General features: G+C 46.0%; 1 protein-coding gene across 1 annotated transcript in view; it reads right to left on the reverse strand.

Moving 5' to 3' along the window:
- Positions 1-12,218, reverse strand: part of LOC124775174 (chaoptin-like) — a 165,040-nt gene that overhangs the window by 8,990 nt on the left and 143,832 nt on the right. Inside the window, exons 9-10 of the mRNA XM_047250013.1 lie at positions 4,662-4,835; positions 4,298-4,613 (exon numbers count right to left, since the gene is read on the reverse strand). Of these exons, the coding sequence (XP_047105969.1) occupies positions 4,298-4,613; positions 4,662-4,835 (490 nt within the window). The remainder of the gene's footprint in view (positions 1-4,297; positions 4,614-4,661; positions 4,836-12,218) is intronic.

Raw genomic sequence — 12,218 nt, forward strand, 5'->3', positions numbered from 1 at the left:
AACCTAAAAAAGCACCATGTGCACGCCACAAGTACTCTGCTAGCGTAATGGCCACTTCCCACGTGTAGTGCACTCCTGGCCTATTAAGGGGATCCCTACAATCCTGCACCCGATAGCGGAGGTCGAGAAATTCGCATCCGAACCCGTCGTAGAGCCGTCTGAGCCTCTTGTTTTGACCTTTCACTCTGCTCCAAACCAGTCGACCACAATCAAGCCTGGGTAAGATTCTACAAATAGACAGCTAAGGCTGCAACCCGCGTGCCTTGGCTAGTTGCCTTCACCAAAGCAGCCAGCCGCCGAAAGGAGCCTAGGATGGCCTCAGAACCCATGCGGCAGACACCATTCGTGCCGACATGTGCCACTAGATGCAGCCGGTTGCACCCAGCGCGCTCGATAGCCGCCGGCAGGGCCTCCTCCACATCACGGATGACACCTCCCGGCAAACATACAGAATGCACACTGGAGTTCTTTCCCTCGTTGCCTGCTACCCCCCTGAGGGGTGACTAGCCTACCCACCCTCTGTAGTTGTCCGGATTGGGCAGGAACATCGACCGCTCGCTCAAAAGGAGAGGCATCCCTTGCTGACTCGGAGTTATCATCAACACTGGGTGGGACCTAGTACCTGTTGCTAAGAGGTCGGGAGCCAGCCTTACGGCCTACTCCCTCTTTTGCCTTCTGCCCAGTGACAAGCGAACCTACCACTGTCTGCCACCCACTCTGGAATGAGGACGGACCGGTCAGATGCTGCGTATCAGAAGCCGCAGCGACGTCCGGGTTACCAGAGGATTCCAGTGGCACCAAAGGCGTCACAGGCCTCGTCACTGGCGCCCCGACGTCACCGCAACTTCGAGCATTATCTACAAGCTGAACGACGATAGCCAAAGGTTAATTCTAGCTGTTTACAGACAGCAGCCAACTCTCCTTGTGTCCGCTCACATTAAGCAGAGTTCCTAGCCATATCTTACTGTGTATATAATAGATATGTCTCAAATAGTGCTACTGAGTTTGAAATTATACTAAAGGTGAGACTGCACGCTATTAAATAGAAATACATTTCTCTACTGAAGTTCATTTATTTGCAGGCCGCGGTGGCCGAGTGGTTCTAGGCGCATCAGTCCGGAACCACGCGACTGCTACGGTCGCAGGTTCGAATCCTGCCTCGGGAATGGATGTGTGTGATGTCGTTAGGTTAGTTAGGTTTAAGTAGCTCTAAGTTCTACGGGACTGATGACCATAGATGTTAAGTCCCATAGTGCTCAGAGCCATTTGAACCATTAATATTTACAGATACCAGTTATTAGAAATCCGGTTTGCCGAAAAGTTACTGCACGAGGTAAATACTCAAACTGGAATGCATTGTTCTAAACTGTGTGCTGCCTACTAGCAGAAAATTAAAACTTAGTGGCGTGACGGAGCCCTACACAAGGATATTCACAAGAGTTATGCAACAACCAAAACTACGATTAATTTTCTAACCACTGGTCTACACAGTAAAATACACACGTAAAGTTCACTTATTTGCAGAAGCACGTGATCAAAAATCGAAGGATAAATTAATTTACAGTTTATCAGACAAGTGCTGCTGCTGCTCTGCTGCGCGTTCTTTCGGCTCGGCGGCTGCCGCTGTTTGTTAAGACTTGAGGGAAAACTTTCCGTGGTATTAGAGGGAAAACTAAAGAATAAAAACTCTAGACAAAAACAGAAATTGGAATACATCCAGCAAGTAATTGAGGACGAAGGTTTTAAGTGCTACTCTCAGATGAAGAGGTTATCACAGAAGAGGAATTCGTAGCGGGCAGCATCAAACCAGTCGGAAGTCAGATCACTCAAAAGTCATTAGCCTTCTTCGTCGAATGGAACATATGCACCAAATACCTGAGAACGTAGGTTGCTAGTGCTACTCTCGGATGAAAAGGTTTTCACAGAAGAAGAATTCATGCCGGGTCGCATCAAACCAGTCAGAAGACGTGACTCAAAGAAAAGAAAAATATGAACCAGTACTCCACCGACAAACTTCCATGGGTGGTAGTAGGGAGCAAAACAAGAAAGGAGTACCTAGTTATCATGCGCTCTAAAATGCATTCCTTAAGAGATATGAGCACTTGTTCAGTAAAAGATATTTGTTTCACACTTGCGAAGATGAACAAGCGCTCGTAGCGTTTTAGGTGTGTACTGTGGAACCCATGATTACCAAACACTTTTCTCGTTTTATTCCTTACTACCATCTCCGAAAGTTTGTCGATAGAGTTGTCGTTGATCCTGCATATCCACGTAGTATCAAAAGTAGGCGTGCGTGCACACACACACACACACACACACACACACACACACACACACACACACATACATGAAAAGTTTTTGGCCACTTTCCCCGATAATCTTTTTCTTAGTCTCTGATTCAGCCATTGCTCATTACTCAAAATTTATATGAATGGGTGTTGCCTGTTTTTCATATAATGCACAACATTTAGTGCACATTTATATTTACGTTCGATCTCCAGCCTCAATCTGAAATTTGCTAACTTGGAGAACATGGTCGGAGACTGGAAACAATTAGCACTAGGTGGTGTTACGTGTTGGCTGGGGAGCTCGCATTTGCGATAAACAAGCACAGGTGTCTGGGTGACGCAGTGGTTAACACAATTGCCTAGTAAGTAGGGAACACATTTTCACTCATCGACGCTGATTCCCCATAAAGTCCCGATGCAGCTGATATCATTAGCTCCTTTTCTTTCGTTTCCTTGCTCTCCCGTCCACCTTAAATTTACTTTATAACGCAAAGAGCCTGTTATACACCACTGGCCATTAAAATTGCTACACCATTAAGAAATACAGATGATAAACGGATATTCATTAGACAAATATATTATATTAGAACTGACATGTGATTACATTTTCACGCAATTTCGATGCATAGATCCTGAGAAATCAGTATCCAGAACAACCACCTCTGGCCGTAATAACGGCCTTCATACGCCTGGGCATTGAGACAAACAGTGATTGGATGGAGTGTACAGGTACAGCTGCCCATGCAGCTTCAACACAATACCACAGTTGAACAAGAGTAGTGACTGGCGTACTGTGACGAGCCAGTTGCTCGGCCACCATTGACCAGACGTTTTCAGTTGGTGAGATATCTGGAGAATGTGCTGGCCAGGGCAGCAGTGGAACATTTTCTGTATCCAGAAAGGCCCGTACAGGACCTGCAACATGCGGTCGTGGATTATGCTGCTGAAATGTAGGGTTTCGCAGGGATCGAATGAAGGGTAGAGCCCCGGGTCGTAAAACATCTGAAATGTAACGCCCACTATTCGAAGTGCTGTCAATGCAAACAAGGGGTGACCGAGACGTTACACCGGGTGATACGCCAGTATGGTGATGACGAATACACGCTTCCAATGTGCTTTCACCGCAATGTCGCCAAACACGGATGCGACCATCATGATGCTGTAAACAGGACCTGGAATCATCCGAAAAAATGAAGTTTTGCCATTCGTGCTCCCACATTTGTCGGTGAGTACACCGGCGCAGGCACTCGTGTCTATGATGCAGCGTGAAGGGTGACTGCAGCCATGGTCTCCGAGCTGATAGTCCATGCTGCTGCAAACGTCGTCGAACGGTTCGGGCAGATGGTTGTTGTCTTGCAGACGTCCCCATCTGTTGATCAGGGATCGAGACGTTGCTGCACGATCCGTTACAGCCATGCGGATAAGATGCCTGCCATCTCAACTGCTAGTGATACGAGGCCGTTGGGATCCAGCACGGTGTTCCATATTACCCTCCTGAACCCACCGATACCATATTCTGCTAGCAGTCATTGGATCTCGACCAAAGAGAGCAGCAATGTCGCGATACGATAAACCGCAATCGCGATAGGCTACAATCCGACCTTTATCAAAGTCGGAAACGTTATGGTACGCATTTCTCCTCCTTACAAGAGACATAAAAACAACGTTTCACAAGGCAACGCCGGTCAACAGCAGTTTGTGTATGTGAAATCGGTTGGAAACTTTCCTCATGTCAGCACGTTGTAGGTGTGGCCACTGGCGCTAACCTTATGTGATGCTCTGAAAAACTAATCATTTGCATATCACAGCATCTTCATCCTGTCGGTTAAATTTCGCGTCTGTAGCACGTCATCTTCGTGATGTAGGAATTTTAATGGCCAGTAGTGTATTAAGCTAGATATGACGGTTCGTTAACATTTGACAGTGGGTGATGAGCACTGGGCAACACTTACCACAGGTAGAAGGTTGTGTGACTATAATGTGTACTGATACAGTGGAAAACATTCTACCTGGAAAGGGCTTGGTCCCGACGCTCTCCCAGAGGGATCCGTTTGGGTAGAGGTCGGAGGGCGAGATGGAGGCGAAGCGGTTGTCGCGCAGGTCGAGCGCGAGGTGCGGCACGTGCGCGGCCAGCCCTGCCACGAGCCCGGCCGGCAGCTCGTCCAGCGACGTGTGGCGCAGGTGCAGCTGCAGCTCGTGCGAGCTGTCGGCCAGCCCGTCGAGGGCGTCGGGCGCCACGGAGTGCAGCGCGCAGCCGCTGAGCTCGAGGCGGCGCAGCTTGGCGTGGCTGAAGGCGCCCTGCAGCTGGTCGCTCAGCGCCGCCTCCTGCACGCGCACAGACAGCTCGCGCAGCGGCCACACCGCCGACAGCGCGCCGCCCAGCCGCAGCCGGTACTTGTCGGCGCGCGGCCACGTCTGGATGCGCAGCGTCGCCAGCTGCGGCAGTCCCGCGAAACAGTCCAGCTCGAAGCGCTCCACGTCCGGCAGGTCCTCCAAGTTGAGGAACGTGAGGCGCGAAAGGCCAGAGAAACTGTCTCGTGTCAACACCTGCAAGTCGGCGTTCGCATTCGTCAGAATACGATTTATCACATTTGAATTCTACTACATAAATAACAATTTTGGGCACTATACTCAATCTCAGACTCAGCAGCGAAGTATCGGTTATTTACTATCAAAAACAGTCTTGATCACAATTTACTTATTATGGTGACCGGTTTCGACCACTACTGTGGTCATCTTCAGACCAATGAGTAAGGACCTCCTTCCGCTGGAGAATCACTACTGATGAGTTCAATTTCCTGTTTGTAATCATTATAAATACCAACATTCTGAAAGTTTGCTGTCCATTCGGCACTCTCATTTCTAACCATTATGTTTTGCTTTTACTGTGTCGCGAATTTATCTTTGCAGTACTTTGGGATTATCTTCTACGATCAATGTCTATTAATCGATATAAGCACTGTGGTGTGCGTACTGTAAGACCTTCGGTACACACACCATCAGATTATTTGACCTGTCGCTCTAACGAAGTAGGCGAGTGCCAGCAATATGTCTCGTGGTCTTATCGTGGCGTGTTTTTCTTCCGCCGTTAGGTCAGACGATAGAAATGCCACTTGACCGCTTAGAGTAGCAGATTGACGGTCACCAACTTTAAACAGAACTTGATTAATTCTCTCACACATTTATTAAAATAATAACAATCATAAACATTACTTAACTTGATTCAGGATGCTGTTTACAATTGACAATTTGAAGTTCCTTTGGCCTTGGTACGTTAATCTTATTCTCACATGTCTCACAAAGTGTCTATACATTTATCTTCATGGCTATGTACAGGAATATGATAAACTTATTAGGCGTAGACTCAAACTTGACTACAGACTCATGCCGGCCGAAGTGGCCGTGCGGTTAAAGGCGCTGCACTCTGGAACCGCAAGACCGCTACGGTCGCAGGTTCGAATCCTGCCTCGGGCATGGATGTTTGTGATGTCCTTAGGTTAGTTAGGTTTAACTAGTTCTAAGTTCTAGGCGACTAATGACCTCAGCAGTTGAGTCCCATAGTGCTCAGAGCCATTTGAACCACTACAGACTAATGCAGACTAATTAATCGGAGATCTGTACACTCGTTATAATACCTCGCGCGTTCAGGTATCACTGCGCGAGTGTGATCCGCAAGGAGAAAAGGTTCTACGTTAGCAGCAATCTCATTCGCTGCATTACATATTAATACGCGGAATTTCGGAAGCAGAATGTGGTCCGTCTCTAAGACAGCGCCATCTCGTAGTGCGGAGACGGACGAGCGCTGCGCCTGCGCTATTTTGCTTAGTGGGGCGCGCTCTAGTGGGAAAGTTGTGTACACGCGGACTACGCGGAACTGTGTACACAACAAGCACTGTGACAAATCCCTTCGCACGTTTGCTCTAGTGATTTCGTACCTTTGAGAGTCAACTTGTCCTCTGACCATTGGAGAGCTTTCACTGGTTGCAAGGCACGAGACTGGACACTCGTCTTGTTGCAAAGAGTGTCTGATATTCACTTCTGTTTCCCTGTTTAGGAGTGGAGGAGATGATAACCCCGCTAGATTTTATCCAATGTTTTACTATAATAAACATGCCGCCACCATTGGCGACTAAACTATCATTACGATAACGTTTCTAGTCTGAACTTAGGATTTCGTTGTCACTCACGTCTGATTCCAATCAGCTTTCTGTTCCCAATACTATCTGTGCATTATAACCTTCAGTAAGTGATACTAATTCTGGGGCCTTTCCTTGGATGCTCCTGCATTTTACTAATATCATATTGATCTTTTCTGTCTCTGATCTGCGAAGACCAATATTCTCTGAGGACGCTGTGGCTGATTTAACAGGCAAATCGTCTTTGCTCCCAAGGGAGTGGTTCGCTAACCTAAAAAAGCCCCATGTGGACGCCACAAGTACTCCGTTACCGTAGTAACCGTTTCCTGCGTGTACTGCACGCCAGACCTATTAAGGGGAATCCTACAATTCTGCACCCGATAGCGGAGGTCGAGAAATTCGCATCCGAGACCGTTGCAGAGCAGTCTGAGCCTCTGATTTAGACCTTCCACTCTGCTCGAAACCAAAGGAGCGCGTTCAACCCTGGATACGATCTAGATATATAGAGCTTAGCCTGCACCCCGCGTGCCTTGCTAGTTGCCCTCACCAAATCAGCCAATTTACTTACTATGGTAACCGGTTTCGACCACTACTGTGGTCATCTTCAGACCAATGAGTATGGACCCCCTTCTGCTGGAGAATCACTACCCATCAGTAGTGATTCTCCAGCGGAAGGGGGTCCTTACTCATTGGTCTGAAGATGACCACAGTAGTGGTCGAAACTGGTCACTGTAATAAGTACATTGTGATCAAGACTGCTTTTGATAGCAAATATTTGTAACACTTTGATCACTGTTCACTCCCATAATGTATTCAAAAGTAAAATGTCAGTTGTTTTCGAAACTTCCAAACAAATTCAAACTGGATACCAATAAGGGACGCAGCCGCAGGACCCTGCATAGTTTGGAAGGAAGGAGAGAGGTATCCACATCTGCAACAAGCTTCTCCATCACAAAATCCAAAGGGACTTCTACTGGCCGCCGTGTCATCCTTGTGGATGATATCGGAAGTTCACTGAGGATTTTTGCGGATGATGCTGTGGTATATCGAGAGGTTGTAACAATGGAAAATTGTACTGAAATGCAGGAGGATATGCAACGAATTGACGCATGGTGCAGGGAATGGCAATTGAATCTCAATGTAGACAAGTGTAATGTGCTGCGAATACATAGAAAGGAAGATCCCATATCATTTAGCTACAATATAGCAGGTCAGCAATAGGAAGAAGTTAATTCCATAAATTATCTGGGAGTACGCATTACGGGTGATTTAAAATGGAATGATCATATAAAGTTGATCGTTGGTAAAGCAGGTGCCAGTCTGCGATTCATTGGAAAAATCCTAAGGAAATGCAATCCGAAAACAAAGGAAGTAGGTTACAGTACGCCTGTTCGCCCACTGCTTGAATACTGCTCAGCAGTGTGCGATTCGTACCAGATAGGGTTGATAGGAGAGATAGAGAAGATCCAACGGAGAGCAGCGTGCTTCGCTACAGGAACATTTAGTAATCGTGAAAGCGTTACGGAGATGATAGATAAACTCCAGTGGAATACTCTGCAGGAGAGACGCTCAGTAGCTCGGTACGAGCTATTGTTGAAGTTTCAAGAACATACCTTCACCGAGGAGTCTAGCAGTATATTGCTCCCTCCTACGTATATTTCGCGAAGAGACCATGAGGATAAAATCAGAGAGATTAGAGCCCACACACAGGCATACCGACAATCCTTCTTTCCACGAGCAATACGATACTGGAATAGAAGGGAGAACCGATAGAGGTACTCAAGGTACCCTCCGCCACACACCGTCAGGTGGCTTGCGGAGTGTGGATGTAGATGTAGAAGTAGATGTAGATACTCAGTCTAACACTCAGCAGTAAAGTTTCGGTTGTTTTCGAAACTTCCTAACAAATTCAAACTGTATACCAGTAAGGGACTCAGCCGCAGAACCTTACATACGAGGGTCACTCCAAAAGAAATGCACACTATTTTTGTAGAAATACAGTTTTCATTCTGTATGTGTGAAAGTTTTACAGTGTGTAGATACGTCCTTCCCGCTTGTTTTCAAACTTAGTTCAATCTGTTCCTGTGAGTGGCGCCGTCACAGCATGTCTTCAAGATGGCTGCTACACTTGACGTTCGTCAGAAGCAACGTGCTGTCATAGAATTCCTGTGCTGTGAAAACTAGACAGTGGGAAACATCCGCAAGTCATTGAAAAAGGTGAATGGAGATGCTGCTGTCGATCGCAGTACAGTTAGTCGGTGGGCAAGCAGGTTAAGTGATGAAAGCAGGCACGGAAGTATTGAGGATTGTCCTCGCAGCGGTAGGCCTCGTACTTCACACACTCCAATGTGCAGAGAGTTAATGAATTGGTGACTGCTGACAGACGCATCACAGTGAACGAATTGTCACACTACGATGGGATAGGGGAAGGAAGTGTTTGAAGAATACTGAAAGTGTTGGCGTTAAAAATGGTTTGTGCCGGGTGGGTTCCCAGGATGCTGACAGTGTCTCACAAAGAAACAAGAAAAACGGTGTGCAGCGGACTTTTGGAACAGTACGAAAATGGTGGAGATGAATTTCTTGGAAGAATTGTGACAGGTAATGAAACATAGCTCCAACATTTTTCACCAGAGACAAAGAGGCAATCAATGGAGTGGGCTCATGCAAGTTCACCCAAGAAGAAAAAAAATTCAAAAACACACTTTCTGCTGGAAAAGTTATGGCTACGGTGTTTTTCGATTCCGAAGGGCTCTTGCTTGTGGACATCATGCCAAGTGGAACTACCACAAATTTTGATGCATATGTGACTACACTGAAGAAACTTCAACCTCTATTGAGTCGTGTTCGACCACATCGGCAAAAGCAGGATGTTTTGCTGTTGCACGACAATGCACGGCCACATGTCAGTCAAAAGACCATGGAAGCGATCACAAAACTCGGATGGACAATACTGAAACACCCGCCTTATAGTCCTGACCAGGCTCCATGTGACTATTATCTCTTTAGGAAAGTGAAAGTCTCTCTTTGTGGAACAATGTTTGAAGATGATGACTCCCTTGTGCACGCTGCCAAACAGTGGCTCCAACAGATCGGTCCAAAATTTTACCGTGCAGGTATACAGGCGCTGGTTCCAAGATGGCGTAAGGCAGTTGAGAGGGATGGAAATTATGTGGAGAAATGAATATATTGTTCCTAAAGGATGTATCTACGCACTGTAAAACTTTCAAGCATATAGAATAAAAGATGGATTTTTTTAAAAAAAAGGTGTGCATTTCTCTTGGAGTGATCCTCGTAGTTTGGAAAGAAGGAGAGAGATATCAACAGCTGCAACAAGCTCCTCGGCCACGAAAACCAAAGAGTCTTTTACCGGACACCGTCTCATCATCTCCTGTACGGTGATCGTTTGGATGCAGTATGGAGGGGCATGTGGTCAGCACAACACTCTCCTCCACTCGCACCACGAGGCTGAGTGTACTTCCAATCAGTCCTCCCACCAAGAAAAAAATCCTTGGCATACCTGTAACTGAACTCTAGTCCTAAGCCTGGCAGCCATCAGTGCTGACCCATCAGCTATGGAATATGACTGTCTACATCTACATGGTAGTTATAATTAAACTTTCGCTACCTGAGAAAGCCCCCATGGAAAACGATTGATCATAGAACAATGAAACTTTATGGAACCGTTTATAAAAACACATGGAAGAGAAATAACGTATACACCATTAAAAGAATGCATTTTAATTTGCAGGTGAGAAGGTAATATTTTATGACGGCATACCACGTTGACGTCTGTGGTTACAAGAGTTCCAGAATTTGATAACCATCTGCAGCCATGACATCCTGGAAATGCATTTGAGATACCATTTCACAGTTATTCGCAGCACCTTTCTAGCGGCGGACTGCGGAATGTTCAGTTGTCGTGACACAGCTCGTGCACGGCTCGAAGATCTCACATTGCATCCCGCACTCTCAGCCATTAATTCTTACTTCCGACTCATGTTTCTCAAATCTGGTGTTTCAAGATTACTTCTCTGTATTCCTTTATCACGTCGATACTCACGAAGAGCGGCAGGACTATTGTTATCTTTTTGATAAAACACCTTTACTCGTCATGCCCCGCTGACCTCGATCAGACCTATGTTGACTGTCGGCAGTTTTATTGCACACTGATGGCCGTGTCTCAACCGTATGTCTCCATTCCAGTCCGGCACCTAACGGCGAATCACGCCACTAACACTAATAACAATGCAAATCCTGCAGTGCACAATCTGAACATCATTTCCACATTGTTTGATACAGCAAACAGTTTTCAGTACTTACTAATTCAAGTAGCGAAAGTTTAATTGTAATCACACTGTACATTTACAGACATACTCCACAGGTCACCACACCGTGCATGGCGGACGATACCACGTACCTTACTACCCATTTCCTTTCCTATTCCATTGCCAAAGCGAGCGATGGAAACACAACTGTCAGTCTTCTTGGAACCCTTATTTCTTTCATCTTAGCTTCGTTGTCCTTATGCGAAATTTACGTTAGTGGCATTGGACTCGTTCTGCTGTCAGTCTCAAATGCCAGTTCTCTAAGTTTGCTCAACAGTACCTGGCAAAATGATCATCATCTTCCCTCCACGTATTCCAGTGTTGTGTTGTGAGGACAAGTTCTGAGACATAACATAATATCTAAATTAATTGACAAAATTGCTGTTTCACCATGAACCATGGACCTTGCCGTTGGTGGGGAGGCTTGCATGCTTCAAACATACAGGTAGCCGTAGCGTAGGTGCAACCACAATGGAGGGGTATCTGTTGAGAGGCCAGAAGAGGGGCAGGAGCCTTTTCAGTAGTTGCAGGGGCAAGAGTCTGGATGATTGACTGATCTGGCCTTGTAACACTAACCAAAATGACCTTGCTTTTCTGGTACTGCGAACGTCTGAAAGCAAGGGGAAACTACAGCCATAATTTTCCCGAGGGCATGCAGCTTTACTCTACGATTAAATGATGATGGCGTCCTCTTGGGTAAAATATTCCGGAGGTAAGATAGTCCCGCACTCGGATCTCTGGGCGGGGACTACTGAAGAGGACATTGTTATCAGGAGAAAGAAAAATTGGCGTTCTACGGATCGGAGAGTGGATTGTCCGATCCCTCAGTCGGGCAGGTAGGTTAGAAAATTAAAAAGGGAAATGGATAGGTTAAAGTTAGACATAGTGGGAATTAGTGAAGTTCGGTGGCAGGAGGTACAAGACTTTTGATCAGGTGAATACAGGGTTATAAATACGAAAACAGATAGAGGTAATGCAGGAGTAGGTTTAATAATGAATAAAAAATAGGAGTACGGGTAAGCTACTACAAACAGCTTAGTGAACGCATTATTGTGGCCAAGATAGACACGAAGCCCACGCCTACTACAGTAGTACAAGTTTATATGCCAACTAGCTCTGCAGATGTCGAAGAAATTGATGAAATGTATGATGAGATAAAAGAAATTATTCAGGTAGTGAAGGGAGACGAAAATTTAATAGTCATGGGTGACTGGAATTCGAGAGTAGGAACAGGGAGAGAAGGAAACCTAGTAGGTGAATTCGGATTGTGCCTAATAAATGAAAGAGGAAGCCGCCTGGTAGAATTTTTCGCAGAGCATAACTTAATCATAGCTGACACTTCGTTCAAGAATCATGAAAGAAGGTTGTATACACAGGAAGAACCCTGGAGATACTAAGAGGTGTCATATAGATTATATAATGGTAAGACAGAGATTTAGGAACCAGGTTTTAAATTGTAAGGCATTTCC

Source organism: Schistocerca piceifrons, chromosome 2 (assembly GCF_021461385.2).
Source record: "Schistocerca piceifrons isolate TAMUIC-IGC-003096 chromosome 2, iqSchPice1.1, whole genome shotgun sequence".
Lineage (NCBI taxonomy): Eukaryota > Metazoa > Arthropoda > Insecta > Orthoptera > Acrididae > Schistocerca > Schistocerca piceifrons.